This window comes from Podarcis tiliguerta (assembly GCF_965153285.1).
Source record: "Podarcis tiliguerta genome assembly, chromosome: 7".
Classification (NCBI taxonomy): Eukaryota; Metazoa; Chordata; class Lepidosauria; order Squamata; family Lacertidae; genus Podarcis; species Podarcis tiliguerta.
Genome location: NC_139540.1, coordinates 84,031,112 through 84,049,972, shown reverse-complemented (window position 1 = coordinate 84,049,972; position 18,861 = coordinate 84,031,112). Strand labels below are relative to the sequence as shown.

Sequence of the window (18,861 nt, the reverse complement as noted above, 5' to 3'; positions counted from 1 at the left end):
TGTTTGAAAAGGGCAAACCTTTAGGAGCCTTTAGCAGAATGCTCTGCCTCTCAGAGTCCCTTTTTCATATTACAAAGCCTGAGATGGTAGGTTGCAGCCAGAGAACGCATGCACCAACACCGGCCCCAAAATACCTTGGCAAGCCTTCTCCACGTGGATGAGTTCATCAGGAAACTTCAGCACTTCAGGATAGCGCGCCTCACACGTTTCAGCTAAGAAGTGCAGCAAAGTCATCTTCTGGTCAGCTGACTTTGTGTCTCGGAGCTGATAGTGGAGAAAGCAGGCTACTGTGAGTTCTGTTAAATGTGATGAATGCCATTCATCAGTTGCTTCTCCCCCAGCCCCAAAAGATGTCAGCGGCTTGTAGAGTCAGGGTGACCTGAACAGCTCTGTCTGCAGAGGTTCTGCCTGTAGAAGCTCACCTTGCAGAGGAAGCTGATGTTGAAACCAAAGGCCTCAGCATTTGAGGAGCCAGAATTCATGAAGTTGCCCACCAGGAGGATGATGGAGAGCAGGTTGGAGAAGCTCTCACTCTTGCGGACCTCTTCACAGGCAGCTGTCACAGAAACTATCTGTGGTTTGATGTTTTCCACCTGCTCATTAAACTGTAGCTTGAAGAGGATGGAATTGAGACGGGGCCTCAGACTGGGAACTGTACTAATCTGGGAAGGAAAGGGGACAGAATAACACTGTCATGCACAGATGGAGGAAAAGGAAGACAAGGATGACAAGGAACCAAGGTGGTCTGTAGAAGAGGGGAAAGAAGAGAAAGGATATTTATCAGCAATTGTGGTTTCTTCAGGATCCATTTTGTGGAATTTGTACGGTGCTGAACACTTTGACACCAGCTTAATATAAAAAAAAACTATCAATGCAGCACATACACTGTGATTCTCAAAGAGTATTAATTGGCTTTAAAGGAGCTTGCAAAACCCATGCGACTAAACATTCTGGTTTTCCCTGCCATTATTACAAACAAACAAAAAATAATAATAGAGGAAACGTTAAGGCATTACTTTGTAGAAAAAGTGCATGTTGAGAGCAGAAAAAGAACCTTTCCCCTTCAGAAGTCTATAGCATCCAACTCTGAGGATCCAATGTAGGATTGTATGGCAGCAACTGCTCAATAAGACTGAAATAAATGGAACTACAAGTTTTATTCTGAATACGGGATGAACATTGTGGAAGGATAACAGAGAAAAAGTTTGACTTTAGCAAGGTCTGGTTTTCTCAGAGAAATATCAGCTCTAGCTCTGTTGCTTCTTGTATCTATGACCTTTGCAGTACTCGGTCCTAGAGACTAAAATGTCAAAGTCAGTGTTTCCTCAGAGGAACTTCTTGTACTATCTAAACCTTTCTGGCTTGTCCTTGATTATGTCTTCCTTGGAACACACAAGCTCAGAACAGAAGTTGCTCACTTGTTGCTAGGACTCCTGCCCTTGCCCTGGCATTGCACTGATGCATCTAACCTTCAAATTCTCTTTCAAAGCCAAAAGCAGCACTACTTGTTTGCTGAGCCAGGTGCTATCTAGTTGTGGCTTTCAGTAGGACACTCCAACAAGGACAAGGAAATGGTGCTTCCTGGCAAATGTGTCTGCCTGACTACTAAATGTTACTTTTCTCCCAGTTTAGGGCATCAGATGCCTGGAGGGCACAGATAAAAAATAGTAATGACCCCTATGCAGTAGCCACGGTTTTGGTGGGTGGGTGGAGGGAGCCAATACCAGATACATATCCTCCACTGCTCTCTGATATTTTTTTTCAATTTCCTAGAAGCCCAGATAACAGGGAACACAGAAGACTTTGTCAGTCCTCACATATGACAGTGTACAGCATGGAAGTAACAGAGAAATCTCTGGAGAGTGGATGGGACACATGGAAGTCTGAGAAAGAAAATGAAGAAAACCATGTCAGGTACATGTTATGCTGAACATGTCATGTTCAGCAGCTTCTTCTCAGAAAAAGATGCTCTCCCTCTTTTCTAGAGGCAAAAGCAGCTCACTTACCACAACTGCAAACTGCTCAGGCTCAGCTAGTTCATCATATTCTTCTTTCATTTCTGCTATCATCTTCAACTTGTCTGGCTCTGGTATAAGCTTAATCAGGTTCTGAGAAAGAAGAGAAGGAAATTGCTTGCACTGGAGCTCCTAGGCAAAATGACCACACTGGACCTAGGAGACAACTGGCACTTCCTGTCACGGCTAAGGAATCATCTTCAAAGGGGCAGAATAGAGTGGGTTATTCCAGGCTGTGGGTGCCTCCCCACTCAAGAAACGAAGAACGTTATGGCAAATATTTCCTCAACAGCCTTTTGGGCAGAATTTGCATGGCAAGCATTAAAATAGAAAGGGCTCTCATTGCAGCATGGTCTCCATTCTCTATTATACCAGGGACTGAAACAAAATGTGATCCACAAACCTGAATGCATATGATGTGGCTATCAACTGCTAGGACCCCAGTCATGGATAGGAAAAGCAGGCTTTAATGACTGACATATGGTGGTCACAAGTTGAAGGGGGAGGGGAACGTCTCAAATGCTCCAGTCTTTGCTCACCTGCACCAGGGACTCAGTCAACACAGTTTCATTCACCTCCAGGATGGCATCCTTGATTCCCTCGTAAGGCATGCGGAAGGAGCCCAGAAATATGGCTGCCACAGTCAAAGAGAAGCACAAAACCTCCAGTCAGACTTCCACTGACTAATTCACCCGAAGTCTTTCAAGCACACTCTGCAATTTCGCTTAGTACCACAAACACTTGGGCTAAATCATTCTACTCACAAAGATTCTGTGCAATCTTCGGATCCATTACTCTCAGCTCCCTGGTCTTCTTCTTTTGTTGGACCTTCTCCTCTCCCTGCTCCTCCTTCGCTTTTGCTGTGGGCCAGAGAGGAATGAAGGGTCTTAGCAATTGAGAAGCCGTCTCACTTTAAGCTGGGGAGCATGCAATTTCTTCACAGCTAAAAAATTTAAGCATTTCTCCCCCCCCCCCCGGCCACCCATGAGGCATGGTGAGGCAGTTACCTCAGGTGGCAGACTGGGGGGACCTTGGGAGGGCAGATCCAGGTCCCAAGGAGTATCCTGCACTGCTCGCTCCTCTCTGGACTCCCCCCAGCCCCCAGGACAGGAGTTGGGCTTCAGCAGGCAGGCACCATTTTCTGTTTTGCTTCAAGCAGCTGAACGTCTCAGGTCGGCCCTGATTCCCCCACCACCTTTCCGCCATTAATTGATTTTGTCAGAAGTAGCTAATAGAAGACAGTAGGGAAAGACACTTAATCTTTCTCTGTCTTCTGCCTCAAATGCCACACAACTGGTAGCAACTGTAATGGGAGTGATTGAGCAATAGGAGCTCTTTCAGACTGGCGTTTGCTTGCAGGTGTATCTGAAACATGTCACTGGTGTGTCACACAGTGGGTCTAGCAAGATCATTATTCAGCTTCTGAATAAAGGCCTCTTTATCCTTTGACAAATCCTTTGGGACCCACCGTTCCTGTTTTCTTTAACCTAACCTACACTATGCTTCTTTTGTTCAGATTTTTTTTGCTAGTTTATATAATTGTATAAACTGTTCTACTTGCTTTTAATTGCATGACTGTAATGTTTTAACTTGCCCTGGGACTATACAGTGAAAGGTGGATGAAGTATCTCATCATAAATTAAGAAAACAAAATGCAGATTTGATCTCAAGGATTCCTTCCAGACACTAGCAATATCTAACACCATGCCAGAGTCTCTTTCCTTCTCCCTTCCTACAGACTGAGGGGTGCAGCCAACGTTCCTTCAAAGCATTCGTGTCCTGTGCTTCTATGTAAACAGGGTATCAGAGACACTGTTGCATTGCCACAGAGCTCCCGCGTTTGTTGTTGTCATCAGGGTAGCCCACTAGTGCCCAAATCCGAAGGCAAAAGGAATCTCTGCTTTTTAAGAAGCTTCCCTGCAATACATTTGCAGGAGGGACTCCACTGCCACAGGGCCAACGCCACAGCAAGTAAATGGCACACTGAACAAAACTCCCTGGCAGGATTCCAGGGGGAGATGGGGAGATTTGGGGTGGGTTGGTGGGTGGGTAAGGGAAGAATGGGCATCATTCACTTAAAAGCAATGCCTTAATATAGCTTCCTTTAACATTTTATCCTCCCCGTCTGATACATACTCCATAGGTTAGGAGTATTATGGGTAAGGTTTTGGAGTCACTGACCTAGTTTTCTGTGCATCTGCATCAGTGCACAAATTAAATTAAGGGTTCCGAGAGAGAAAGGGAGCATGGCTGCCCTTAGCATATCTACACAGGATGGGGGGCTCTCCAGATGAGAAAAGGCCTCACATGCAAGTACTGGTGAGAAGTGGGGGATGACATGAATAGAAAGAGGAATTCTGCTTTTAACTATGATATGGAGATGGCTGGGGAAGAAATTATATGCCTGTTTGTGTGGGCTGTTAATTCAGAAATATAATCAGAAGTACAAGAAGCAAGTATTCACTGAGGTGGTAAACCTGTATCCCAGCTGCATATTTTCTGAATGAAGCAGTAGTTACAGAATATTATATTTATTATTATTATTAGTAGTAGTAGTAGTAGTAGTATGCCATCTATCTGACTGGGTGGCATCCAGCAAATTAAAACATCAAACACAGTAGAACATCGGTCATTAAAAACTTCCTAATCCAGGGCTGCCTTCAGATGTCTTCTAAAAATCTGAAAGTTGTGTATTTCTTGACATCTGATGGGAGGGTGTTCCATAAGGTGGGCGTGACTACTGATAAGGTCCTCTGCCTGGTTCCCTGTAACTTCTCTTCTCGCAGGGAGGGAACCACCAGAAGGCCCTCAGAGCTGGACCTCAGTGTCCGGGCAGAACGATGGGGGTGGAGACGCTCTTTCAGGTATACAGAACTGAAGCAATTTAGGACTTTAACGGTCGGCACCAACACTCTGAATTGTGCTTGGAAACATACCGGGAGCCAATGTAAATCTTTTAGGACCAGTGTCTCCTAAAGATGGAATGTCTCACCTACAAAAATACTCCTTGCATGCAGAAAACTAGAAGCCAGGGAGAAGGCAAAGCTAGGAAGGCTAATTTTCTATGTGCAGGAAATATTTTTCTAGGTGGAATAACATTAACTCATGTGAGCCTCTACCTACATTCTGAAGTTGTACCGACCAGCCACATATTTATCAGCTCAATGAGAAATGAGCAAAGATGACCTCAAATTAGTGAAGGCAAGCAGAATGGGGGGTGGGGGCAATGGACCCTGTGGAAACATCTTGGTTCCAGCAGGTATGATCACTGAATATGGAGACGAAGGGGGTCCTGAGCTACAAAACAAGGAGAAGAGAAGAAATTTGAAAGAGGCAGATACACTTTGCATCTCAAAATGAATTTAAAATAAAAATCCTTGAATAGTGGCAAAGAGAACCCAAATGACCAACTAATTTTTCATAAAGAGAACTCTGTGGATTCACACCATGGTAATCTCCCCAAGACAAGTTCAGTCACAGAGTGTAAGAGTCAAAGCTCTCTAGACCTCTGGCCACTGCAGCTCACAAGCATTCAACCCTTCTGCCTTTCAGGTGCAGCACTGAGAAATAAGACAGGCACACACAGCAGGTAGTATAGCATTTGAGCCTATTTTGGGGGGGGCGGGGGGGAAATAAATTTCCCTTTTCAAACCACTTGACTCAGGAAAATAAAATAGACTAACAATTATATTCGTCCATGACTTCTGCTTTTTCCTCAGTTGCTGTTTTGGAAAATTTCTCACTGCAGTTCAGGGCAAAGCATTCCTTTCTGGTTTAACTGAATGATGCTGCAGACTGTGCCAGATATGTAAGCATATCTTTCCCTGTGGTGTGTTGTGGCATCATACTGCAGTTAAGTGAGTGAAAAGGAAGGCAAGCAAGCTACCCAGACTGCTAGAATTTAGTACCACAGACAGAAAACGGGTTCAGCGCTCCTATATGCAGAGCTTGGAACTGGTGCTATGCACAGACACAAGGCAAGCTTTCCTGAAGAAGCAGGGGGTGGGTGGTGTTTGCTTGGGCCTGGCCTGTGTCTGCGCATGCCTGTGAGAGGCAGAGGGGATAGAAAGCAGAGACATCAAAAAGCCGCAGCCTTTGACTCAGCCTGCCTCACCCTCCCTGCAGACTCCTCCCTTCCTGAGTCTTATTTCTCTGCGCCATAAACACAAAATGGAGTCTAGAGGGAAGGCAAACATCCTCTCTAAAATGGCTGAATGCGGCAAAGGAAGACAGGGAATAGTAAAATAGGGCAACAGCACCATCTGGTGCTTGAAGAGTCCAGCACCTAATCTCTGTTAGTAAAGAAGCAGTAGGATTAGACTGCACTTCAAAGGGAGTTTAGGACAGATCTGTTAGAAAACGTAGAAAGCTATGGTGTAACAAATTATAATACAAAAAAAAGGTGAAATAATCTCTTCCTTATAAGGAGATTCTAACAGTAATCAGAAATCTCTTTTTGCAATTGCATCTAAACAGGAATTTGACACTTGCATGACAGAAAACTACACACACAGCAACAGACCCACATTCATCTTGTACCTTCTCTCTCCTTTAAAACGTTCACAGCCAAACTTTTTTACTTTCTTGCTCACAACAACAAAGAATTGGGAAGGAGGGGGAAAACGTGATTCTACAGCTGCAAAATGGGCTAAATTTAGAAACCTTACATTCTAATAGAGAGCTTACAAAAATAAATGATGGTGATGAATTTACTCTCAAAAGTGGGCTCCCTGGGTATCCTCATGCTGCACGCCAATATTTGGGAAATTATGCCAACACCCACTTGCTTTTCACAAACACACCCAAACTCTTGAAGAGAACCTCAGTGAAGCAAAGTAGTTTGAAACCACAAAAAAGTAGAAAAGGGGGAGGTGAAGCTTTGTGTGGAAATATTCATTTTCCTCACAATTCCATTCATTTGCAGCTGGAAAGATTACCTAGCCACCTCTGTTTAAACTGACTAAAAGGCATAGTAACTCAACTTTTGTCCAAATCAGGACACCAGGCTAAGGAGGTTTACATGACACTTAGCAACTGCTTTCCCTCCCATGAGATGGTTGAAAAGTACAGTGGTGCCTCGCAAGACGAAAAGAATCCGTTCCGTGAGTCTCTTCGTCTAGCGGTTCTTTCGTCTTGCGAAGCAAGCCCATTAGCGGATTAGCGCTATTAGCGGTTTAGCGGCTATTAGCGGCTATTAAAGGCTTAAGGGATTAGCGGATTAGCTGCTAAAAGGCTATTAGCAGCTTAGTGCCTTAGAAAAAGGGGGTGGGGGGCGAAAAAACCCCCCCAGGAATCGCAAGGCATTTTCGTCTTGCGAAGCAAGCCCATAGCAAATTCGTCCTGCGAAGCACCTACAAAATGGAAAACCCTTTTGTCTAGCGGGTTTTCCATCTTGCGAGGCATTCGTCTTGCGGGGCACCACTGTATGTAGGATGGAAGCAGCCCCTGAGAACCCAAGGTGGCACGCATGTGGTTCTCCAGCAATCATCCTTTCAGGAGATTCAAACATGCGTGTTGTGCGGCTTATGGAAAAAACAGAAATACAAAGAAGGCAGACCACAATCCACCAGTGAACCACTGAGCAGTTTTTGGCAGATGGTATTCTACTGCCTGCTGGGATTTTACCAAAGAAAGTTGAACTAGTGTGGCTCTCATCTAGCAAGGTATCTGTATATATGTAAGCATATATATGCATACATTTAATTGACTCTTCTATGTTAAGAAGTATTCAGTATTGTAGTCAGCTCTTATGAATTTAACACACATGGCAGATTGTAAAACAATGATAAACAATGCCAGTCTCCTCCTGAGCTGCTCAGTATAGAACATAAAAGAGCTGGCAATCTGCAAAGTAGGGTGTGTGTGATGACTCAGAGGAAGATCTGAAAAACAGGCCTATACTTTGTCCTGAGGCTAAGATATCAGAACAATGGTCAGTCTCATAACTTTAGCAATGTAAGATGACTTCAGATGACTGTGGGTGGATGCCCTGACTTGCAGGAACAGCTTACGGCAAACTTTTCCCAAGCTCAACCTGGGTGACTCAGCAGAGGGTTGCTGGGAAAGCACATTTTACACAATCGGGTGGGTCCCTAAGCCGAAAGCAGTTGCCAGGGCTGCAGGGCATGGGTGAGGCACAGAGGCGCACCCTTGTGGGGAGTTCAGGGCTAAAAAGAAGTCTATGGCAACGTCAGGAAGGGCAGCAGAGTGAAGGGAATTGGAGTGACCCAGCAGTGCTGCAAAATAAGGGGCGTTCATTTCACAAAAATGCACAAAGAATTAATTTCAAGGGCAAGTAAGGGCAGTACCTAAAGCAGAATAAGGCAAATAGTCACAGAGGAACTTAAAAAGGGAAACAGCTAAGGCCGAAAAAAGCTTGCAAGAGCCCTACAGTTATTTGCTGCCCCCCCCCCTTCCCAAAGAGAATATTCCCAGAATATTCATCTGCAGCATCTCCACAGCATAAAACAAAGGGGCAGGGAAGGGTTAAAGCAGGATGTGATAGTTCAGAAGCAGATGGAAGGCTTTCCCCAGATTATAATAATCACCATCTCAGGTTCTCTCTAGCCTCCCGCCCAGAAGGGACTGGCAAATTCCTCTGCCACATTAAAACCAAAACACAAAAGAACCCCTAAAATGTGATCTGAGCTGCTGCTAAAGTTTCCCCACTGGGGAATAGGTGGCATGAAAGGAAAGCAGCAGATGGAGGGGGCCATAGGCTCTGGCAGCAAGAGAAAAGCCTTTGTCTGTGGGAAAGAAACACCCAGGCTTTTCCTTCCTTTGTTTCTGAGAAACGAGGCCAGCTGGAGGGGAGGGGGGAGGAGGGGGAAGAGGGAGGGGGGGAGGAGGGGAGCCACCGCCCTGGTGACACAATGTCAGCCGACTGCATCCTCCAATCCAGTGGCTCTGACATCACTGCCAGGAAACGGAGCCAAAGTGGCTCAACTGCGCACATCTGGCGGATGGAAGAAGCACTGCAAGCAAGCATTCTCCCTTTTTTCCTGCACTAGAAAAAGGAACATAAAGATTCCTCACTTAAGAAATACCCCAACAATATGGTGGGAGCATAAGAAATATGAAGCAAATAAACAACCCACAGCAAGGGTTTGCTATAGTCACCCCAAGGTTTCTTTAAAAATAGACTAAAATACACATACAAACCCGGAGGACAAGCCACTTATCCCAGACTGATGTACAGTGCTATTTTTCCAAGAAAAAGAGGTGCCAGAACTCACCATGAACACCACCCTTGTTCTCTTATACAGTGGTACCTCGGGTTATGAACTTAATTCGTCCTGGAGGTCTGCTCTTAACCTGAGGTACCACTTTAGCTAATGGGGCCTCCCGCTGCCGGTGCTGCGCAATTTCCGTTCTCATCCTGGGGCAAAGTTCTCAACTCGAGGTACTACTTCCGGGTTAGCGGAGTTTGTAACCCAAAGTGTTTGTAACCCGAGGTACCACTGCAATGGCAATGGTACCCACCTGAGAGGTGCCAGAACTAAGTTCCAGCAACTTCCAGCTGAGAAAAGCCTTGCTGATGACCATTTGTTTCCAGGACAAAGTCGTACATCTGTAGCACTCTCAGATTACTGGTATAATCAGGGTTTCGAGTTATCTTCAAATATTGCTGCTGTCACGTTTCTGTGCAAGAATGAATGCAGGAAGTCACAGGAGTTGAGCCAGCGGTTTGTACCCCTATGACTGCACATCTATTCAGGTACATAGGTGCCCCTCTGTGGAAATTTCATCTCTCTAAAACTGTATCTTTCATTCTCTTGCAACCAATTCACATTTATTTACAGTGGGACCACTTCCCCTCCCACCCCACTTTTGACAACATGCGTGCAGTGAGGCTGCAGGTGACACCAAACTATTTACAGTCGTTCCCGCACAAATGACTGGAATGGGGCGAAGCCACGGGAAAGCAGCGCTCAAAGCAAGGGGATGCTGCTGCTTCCCTTATGACGTCGCAGGAACAGCCGTGCCATCCAGGGGACATAAACCGGGCCTGGAAGAAAACGGACTCTCTCTTCTCTTCTGACACTCCAAGAGGCATCCAGTCTTATAGATACTGGCCTATCCTCACTTGGGGAATGTACCAAATAGAAAAGCTCTGCCCCCCCCCCAAACCCTGCCCCTGCAACACACTTCATGGGATAGCCATGCATTTATTGAAGTTTGGAAACACAGCAATGTTCCCTCCACCATGAAGGAAAGCATACTTCACCAAAATCTCAACCTGTGGGAATGTTGAAGGGGATATGGCAGACTGAGGGGTCATGTGGCCACTCCCACTGGTAATTTCACTATTTTAGGGGCCCAAACAGGCTGGTTCCCCTTCTGTTCTGCCATGCTGACACTAGGTCCTTAACACATTTATCACCCCAGCGAAATGTCACAGCGAAGTCCTGCCTATAGCTGCACTTGAGGGACGTTCCACACTGCCTACACGCTCAACAGGAAATCACAGCCAATCATGGGGCCAAGTGAGCCTGCACAATTCACATGTACATGCCTGCCCCATTCATAGTTGGAATTTTTAGGTGTGCTTGAAAGACCCTAATCTAAAACTAAAGAAGAAAGAAGCAATGTGTGAATGGCTCACATAAAATATTTCTCACTGTGTACCTGTACCTGTTACATGTTTTATTGCAAAAGCTCCCAACACTATGCAGATACTGAGAAGTATCTGACCTGGAGCATGACTACTCCAGTCTTCCCTGCAAATAGAGTGTACGCAATCCTGCTACTTAAAAATGTAGACAATGAAACTTTGGATTAGCTAAAGGCCTGTTAAGCTGTTTAGCTATGTGAAACAACTTGACCTGGTACACTAACAGAGATGTGAAGGACGTTACACCATTATTGCCTATCCTCTGTACAATGCACAAAAAACAAGGCGTGCACGTGCAAGCTAAAGCAAAAGAAAAGTAAAACATTCACGAAAAAGCTGATCATACAAGCCTCACTGAAAGAATTCTATCCTGATGATCATAAGATTGCAATATGCATAGACACCGATAAAGAATGTATTTGGAAACAGGTTCTTTATGCTGAATACACGACTATTCACATAAAATGAATTTTCAAATCAGTCTTTTCTTTTGCTTTACCCTCTATATGAAGCACAGGTATTACAAAGTTTTGAGCTTTTTCATGTCCTTCTCCCTACTTCCACTAGGTGGCATTCAAAGCACACAGTTGAGAGATTCTGACATCATAGAAATGAATGACGGGGCTCTATTTACTTAGTAAGTTTATAGTAAGTGTGCAGCTTTGAGCAAATCCTCCTAATGCTAGCACTTGGGTGAACACTGTACTCTACAGATCCTCCTGCGCTGCAGCAGGCTCCATTAACAGTTCTCAGCATGCTCACCTACAGGAAAGATGGCTGGTGAGCATAAAAGGGGCAAGACTTAAAAGTTCAAAACTGTTGAGAACAATGAGCTAGTGTGTCCTGCTCTGTGTAATTATATCCTCCCCTGAAACGAAGTCTTCAGGAAGCTCTAGCACCACAGAGAGATCCTTCCTGAAGCAAGAGACACCTGCCGGAGCCTTAAGCCCTCTGCCAGACCTAGAAAGGGAGCTAATGCAAGGCTTAGGGCAACAGTGAACCTGGCTGAGTTCTAAGTAAAGTATGAACTTCAGGATCAGCCACCAAGAGGACAGACTCTTGAGGGCTATGTAAGGATGGGAAGATCTGGGCCTTTGGGGCATGACTCCCTTGAGCAGGGAGCTTGCAATATAGACCTAAGAAACCATTTCAGCCAATTCCGAATGCAGGTCACCTTTGAGGTCCCTCCCAACTGTTTAATTATAATGTGACCAGGAATGAACATTTTACTCTATTCGTTCTGTTCAAATCGGTTCATGATCCCTTCAACCCAGCCTCAGCTTTCCTCTGCTACTGTGTTGTGATCTAACACGCTCATTAACTATCTTTAGGAAATTTAGGACATTTGCAGTTCAGTGAAGCTTGGATTTGTTTGAGTAAGAGTTTAACTGTGGGGAGAGGAATGGGGAAGTGGGAAAAGAGAGGAACCCATGCCTTTTGAAGCTTCAGCTCATGTGGTCCACCACAAATTGTAAAACTAAGCATGGGATAGGAGGGAAAGTCAGACTAGAAACGAGGGGCAAAGAGAGGGAAGACAACCAGTCTGCTTCAGATGATGATGAAGCTTTGAAAGAGCAAAGCATGGAGCTTCGGGTGTTGCACCATGAAAGATAGGAGAGATCCAGAAAAACAGGTAGAACGGGGAGAAGCAGATTTGCGCCTGCAACATCTGAATTTAAGTTTTGCCTTGGGCTAATTACTGAATCACGGGTGCTCTTTGTAAAATGAGACTAGAGAATCTATCTCACAAACATGGTGAGAATCATAACAAACTTTGCAGATTATATTAAGGATCCAAAAGCCAGATTCCTGGCTCCTGTAGTTTAGTCTCACATAACTTCCATTGTAATGTTTCATCTTGTCCACTAGAGGGCACATGTACTCTTCTGCTATTCTTCCCAGATAACCGTATCATTTTTGGGAAAGAAAGTGGTACACCTGGTGACACCCACCTGCCTCAAGAACCTGGCTCTGGTGTCAGTTTTACATCAAGGTGTGGAAGGGACGGGCAATATGTCTGTACACCCCTTAGAGACAAAATACAACTGAAAAAACTCCACAATGAGACTGTTAAAGAACCACAAGTGAAACCCTTCTGATCAATTCATTGCCTCTGTAACAGAGCAATGCTAACAGAGCTGCACTAGCATTCACAAATATTTTCTATCCAGAAAGGATTTCATTTCCTGAACATGGGGGATATTCACGGAAGACCCACAGGGCTGGAACACAGAGCAAGAGATAAACAGCTCAAAGGAACGGACTTTAACGGGCAGGCAATACTTCAAGTGAGACTCTTTCAGAAGTAAACAGAGAAACACACAATCTTTAGAAGGACAGTGAAAATCTGGCAAGCTAAGCTGAACAGGCGTAGCTTCGTATGTTGTACTCCATGTTTTTGTGCTTCTTTTTAAACCAAGAAACAAGCCCAGAACTTTGGTTGGGCAGAAGTCACACCTATCTCCTCTGGAGAAAATGTTTCTTGGTTCCTATGACTATTCTGTTCCCAGAGACACAGGAAGAGATTGAGGCGATCGTTCTTAGAGGACTACTCACATGTGCATGAATCTTCTATACCGAAGAATTACATATCGAGCCAAAATGTTTGCTCAACATGCATCTTCCAGCATGACTAGCTGACCTACAGAAGGTAATGCCATCATGGGAAAAGGAGCCAAACATGGATCCTAATAGGAGTGGCTAGGAATTTTCTGCCAAAGAAAACAGGAAGAAACCAGTAGGAGTGCACCTGTTTGCTTTTTCCTCCACAAACACGGGAGCAATCATCTCAAGGGCATCCAACGCAGAGTCCTTGGACAGCTACACAGATTGCCCAAGACTTACTTCCTTTGACAGAACCCAGAAATGGAGAAAAGCAGAGCTGAAAAAAGAAGAGATATGCAGCAAATGACCTTGCTTTGGAAGCATGCTTTGCTCAGGGACAATTAATCAGGGCTTGAAGAAAACAAGCCTGTTGACATACACTTGCTTACAGGAGCTGTGAAGCCAATATGATGATCAAAAGGAACTGGCAAAGATGGCAGTCCAGATATTGTTCGAAAGCAGTGTCAAGGCTTACAATCTGCCAAAATGAGGGTCTGCACACATCCTGCTGTCTCCTTGGTTACAAATTACGTTGATGATTTGGAAATATAGCACAAGTCTCACTAGGCACAAGTCAGCTGTTAGCACTCTTTGAAAATCCTGGGATGATTCCTTTAAAGTATGACTCCAATGCACTCAGTTGTCATAAGACATCAGACTGACCTAATACATGACAAAGGCCAAGTTACAAAAAAAACCTGAGAGTGGGAGAAAAGAAAAGTGTAGAAGAGTCACTTGCCTAACTCTAAAACCACAGCCCCAGGGCCCTCCCTAAAATGTTGAAATGAACTTATTGCTCCTGGAGAATGCATGACTTATGCATGGGCTAGTCTGGGGCCCAAGTACAGTCCGTGCCTTTCAGACACCACTGCTCTGCTTGCAGACAACCAACTCCACAAAAGAGAACTAAGTGCAGATGCAATCTAAATGAAAAATTGAAGGCTCAGGGGGGAAATGGAGCTCTCATGAGGACAAGATCCCACAAGACATCTGTGTCGATAGCTTTAGTGCCCTTTTATATTCATTCTCATAAATAAAAAATTACCTTTTTAAAAAATGCAGAGGTGCTATTCGTGGCTTCAACAACATTTATCTACCACAACTTTGATCAAGGGTGAAATGTTCCTCCTTCAAGTGAAGTTAACCAGTGGCCACTGTCTCCTTTGTCAGACAGAAGCCAACTCAGACAGTTATCTTTTCCACTCCCAGTTTCATTTCTACAGGTGATCCAGGTAAGATCAGGTATCTCACCAGACAAAAAAGATATTTGGTCAATTGACAGCTCAGATATTAAACAGATAATGGTTATGTATTTTGAAGCTTTAATGTTATAAGAGCAACAAAGAAGATATGAACAACTAGTTGGATATCTATGTCAATTACACACACACACACACACACACCCAAAAAAAGAAAAAAACGGGGGAAGAAGAGAGCTATTATTCCCACAGGCAGGTACAGCAAATTAAAGACAGCACATCCCACATCACCTTTCTCACCAAGATACCCTGTCCTGACTACAGCAACTGAGAACTGTGTGCACTCAGCACAAACCGCTTGCCGTGGGCTGCAGAGAGAAGTCACAGGAAGGTGGAGAAAGATCTCTCCACTCTGCAAGTGACATTTCCTTCATGCAAGACTGGGAGCCGCCTTCTGACAATTACCACAGGAACCCCAGAGTTGATAAAATTAGAACCTAACTAACGTGCAGGCTAGGAGCATCAGGAATAGCTTACTTTTAACTAGGCTAATTCTGCTGAGAAAGGACGACAGGTCTGATGGTGTGCTTATTAGCTTTGGTCATCAGGACCTGAGAGGAGCATTCAAAATAAAAGAGAGAAAACACTATCCAACCAGAGAGACAGCAAAAAACCCAACTGATCAACAAGAGAATAGCTTCAGTCTGTCAAGTGACAAGTTCTTCAAACTGCCTCCTCATATATAAGCTAAGCACTTGCATTCTTGATTCCCTCAACAGAAAGGAAGCTGACTTAACAAAAAGCTTTAAAACTTAGAAAATCACCCTCCACACTGGACAATAGCATGTCAGGTAGATGCTTAAGCCAGACCTCCTCTCCCTGTACTGCTAGCGGAATAACGAAGAATGAATTAATTAACCACCTTCGCAGGAACCGAGGCCAAATGAAAGCACTGAATACCATGGGACTAGGCAGCAAGTCAATGACTCCCAGAGCCTATAAGGTTTCATATTCAGCAACTAAAGCTCTTGTGGCTGTCAAAAATATTAAGGAATGTTAAGATATCATCAGTCCGAAGCAATGCATGGTCAGAACTACCAGGCAACTGCTACAGGGTCTTCTCTGGTCTGCACTGACCCTTTCCTGTTTTCCACCCCATGTTTCGAACCCTCTGCATCCCACTATTAAATGGCACTTGGCACTCTAAGTGTCTGATTCCTATTCCACAACTGAGAATTTTGGAATCAGTCTGGAATAATAAAAAACAAGAAAAATAAAGGTGACAACTAATAATAGGGGTATTAATATGATGAATTATATTTTTGGTTTCCTATTCTTCTCATAGCATCTTAAAACGTAGAGACATCACCTTGCCAACAAAGGTCCGTATAGTAAAAGCTATGGTTTTCCCAGTAGTGATGTATGGAAGTGAGAGCTGGACCATAAAGAAGGCTGATCGCCGAAGAATTGACGCTTTTGAATTATGGTGCTGGAGGAGACTCTTGAGAGTCCCATGGACTGCAAGAAGCTCAAACCTATCCATTCTGAAGGAAATCAGCCCTGAGTGCTCACAGGAAGGACAGATCCTGAAGCTGAGGCTCCAATACTTTGGCCACCTCATGAGAAGAGAAGACTCCCTGGAAAAGACCCTGATGTTGGGAAAGATGGAGGGCACAAGGAGAAGGGGACGACAGAGGACGAGATGGTTGGACAGTGTTCTCGAAGCTACCAGCATGAGTTTTACCAAACTGCGGGAGGCAGTGGAAGACAGGAGTGCCTGGCGTGCTCTGGTCCATGGGGTCACAAAGAGTCAGACACGACTAAACGACTAAACAACAACAAATTCTTCTCATACGAAGATGTTTTAATAATTATGGGTTTCCCAACCTGCCAAAATTATAAATAGGAATAAAATCTAAGTTGCAGATGTTTAAGGTACTCACCCTTGGCTGTAGCCAGCCATGACAAAATGAATCCAATTCAAGAATCACCAGTGAAGAGAGGAGAGAGAAAAGTACATATCAATATGTGCTAACACCACATGAGACAAAACGTAAACCAGCTCCAACCCACATCCTGCCTCAAATTCCATTGGCCGCTAAAGGTCCACAGAAAATTATTTCCCCAAAGCAAAACTGGAGTTGTTGGGACAAGCCTCGTCTTCCAATTCCCAAACCTTGCTTAGCTGCCATGCCTTGCTAACCTTGAAACGCCCAGGGAGAAGCAAAGTGGCTGAGATCTGCTCCTCAGGCAGCGAGGGCTTCTGGCTTAGCATGATGTGCCAGTGTGGCCATTGTCGCCATCTGCTTCCCATGGAGAATTCCTGAAGGCATCTCCCCACCTTCCACTGAAGCTAATGCTGGTCCCAACTACACCACTCACATTTGGCCTGTGCGGTCGCGAAGGAAAGAGTCAGTTTGGCAAAGAGCTCATCGTCCTCAAAACGATCCTCCTTAGCTTTGACCCAGAAACAGCCTTCAGAGAGCTGGTAAGCTGAAATCTATAAGGAAAGTAAGACAGACATAAATTATGGCACAAATGAACTCTACTTAATGCTTCTACAGGAGATTAGCAAACTCAGAAATCTTTTTTTTTTTTTTTTTTTAAGTATCAATAATGCTGAAACACCATAAAGCTAGTAAGGTTATTATGACATAAGCTTTTGTGGAATAGAGCCCACTTCATCAGATGCATGTGGATGATGATAATAATAATAATAATAATAATAATAATAATAATAATAATAATAATAATAATAATAATAATAATTTATTTATACCCCGCCCATCTGGCTGGGCTTCCCCAGCCACTCTGGGCGGCTTCCCAAAAAATATTAAAATGCTGTAATAGATCAAACATTAAAAGCTTCCCTAAATAATTTACTGCTGAACTAGAATTTAGCAGCCAATAATATTCTATTCAGTTTGGGCTTAGCTGGTATTCTGCTTCTTTCACAGCCTAACTGTCAAATTATCACCACCAATAACTGCAATAACAATTACATTGTTGTAAATGGGCAACAATGTGTTCTTAACCCATATCAGACTTATACATCGCACAAACAAACATTGAGTAAAACGAACAAACAATACAAAATAAATTAAAATGCAAAAACCAAATTATAAGGATGTAAACATAACATAATCTGCAATCAAAAATACAAAACAATGAAAAACAACACCAAAAGAAGAAGAAAGGGGGGGAGAGAAAAAGAAATTGACTTCCAACTAACTCCATGTGGATCTTTATTCCTCATATCACTGGTTGTCTATAATGATTAAATTTTTGGAGAATTATTCTAATTACCTATGAGATTTTTATTCTAAGCTAAACCAAATATGAATCTGGGAATCGGTTCTCTTCACATAATTTATAAAGACTTCCCACTCTCTCCTTATTTTCTCATTAGAATAATTTCTTATTAAACCTGTACGTTTGGCCACTTCAAGATATTCTGACAGTTTAAAAACCCATTCTTCTTTTGTCGGTGTTATGTTACTTTTCCAATGTTTAGCAATTACTATCCTGGCCACCGTTATTGCATACAAAAATATTCCTTTGGTTTCTTTTGGGATGTCTGTTGTTAAGAGGCCCAATAAAAACATTTCCGGGTTTTTTTTGGGGGGGGGGGGAAGCATATCTTAACATTTTCTTTAATTATTCATAAATGGTATCCCTTTTTTTTTATTTTAGGGCACATCCACCACATATGGAAGAAATTCCCTTCTTTAAGTTTGCACCTCCAACACTTTCCACTGGTAGATTTTAGTCAATTTCGAGGGTGTAAAATACCATCTGTACATGATTTTTTAAAAAATTATTTTATTGTATGCTTTAAATCTTATGTCTCTTTTCCATAAGTTTTCCCATTTTTATAAAACAGCTGTATGACCAAAATCTTGTGCCCATTTGACCATGACATCTTTAACCTCTTCGCCTCTTAAGTGTCCATTTAATAATAATTTATACATTTTGGATAATTTTTTATCATCATTTATAATCAATTCTTTGTCTAATTCAGATTTCTTATCAAATCCATTTACTTTCTTGTCTTCCTCAAAAACTGCATTTAATTGATGGTATTGTAGCCAGCCTATTCCTGTATGTCTTATTGTTTCATATGTCTTCATTTGTAATTTATTATTTACTTCCTATAAAAGATCTTTATATGTGAACCAATTTGAATCCACATTTTTCCTTTTTACCACCTTAGTTGGAAGTCAATTTCTTTTTCTCCCCCCCCCCCTTTCTTCTTCTTTTGGTGTTGTTTTTCATTGTTTTGTATTTTTGATTGCAGATTATGTTGTGTTTACATCCTTATAATTTGGTTTTTTCCATTCAGTTTGGGCTTAGCTGGTATTCTGCTTCTTTGGTGACAACCACCATGGGGTTTTTGCTTCTAATAAGTTTTTGTTCCTTTCCCAAACTT

General features: G+C 43.3%; 1 protein-coding gene across 1 annotated transcript in view; it reads right to left on the bottom strand.

The window, feature by feature from the left end:
• Positions 1 to 18,861, bottom strand: part of LOC310681243 (protein diaphanous homolog 1-like) — an 80,558-nt gene that overhangs the window by 20,996 nt on the left and 40,701 nt on the right. The window contains exons 17-22 of the mRNA XM_083448876.1: positions 16,815 to 16,932; positions 2,780 to 2,875; positions 2,555 to 2,649; positions 2,007 to 2,108; positions 423 to 662; positions 135 to 264 (exon numbers count right to left, since the gene is read on the bottom strand). Of these exons, the coding sequence (XP_083305002.1) occupies positions 135 to 264; positions 423 to 662; positions 2,007 to 2,108; positions 2,555 to 2,649; positions 2,780 to 2,875; positions 16,815 to 16,932 (781 nt within the window). The remainder of the gene's footprint in view (positions 1 to 134; positions 265 to 422; positions 663 to 2,006; positions 2,109 to 2,554; positions 2,650 to 2,779; positions 2,876 to 16,814; positions 16,933 to 18,861) is intronic.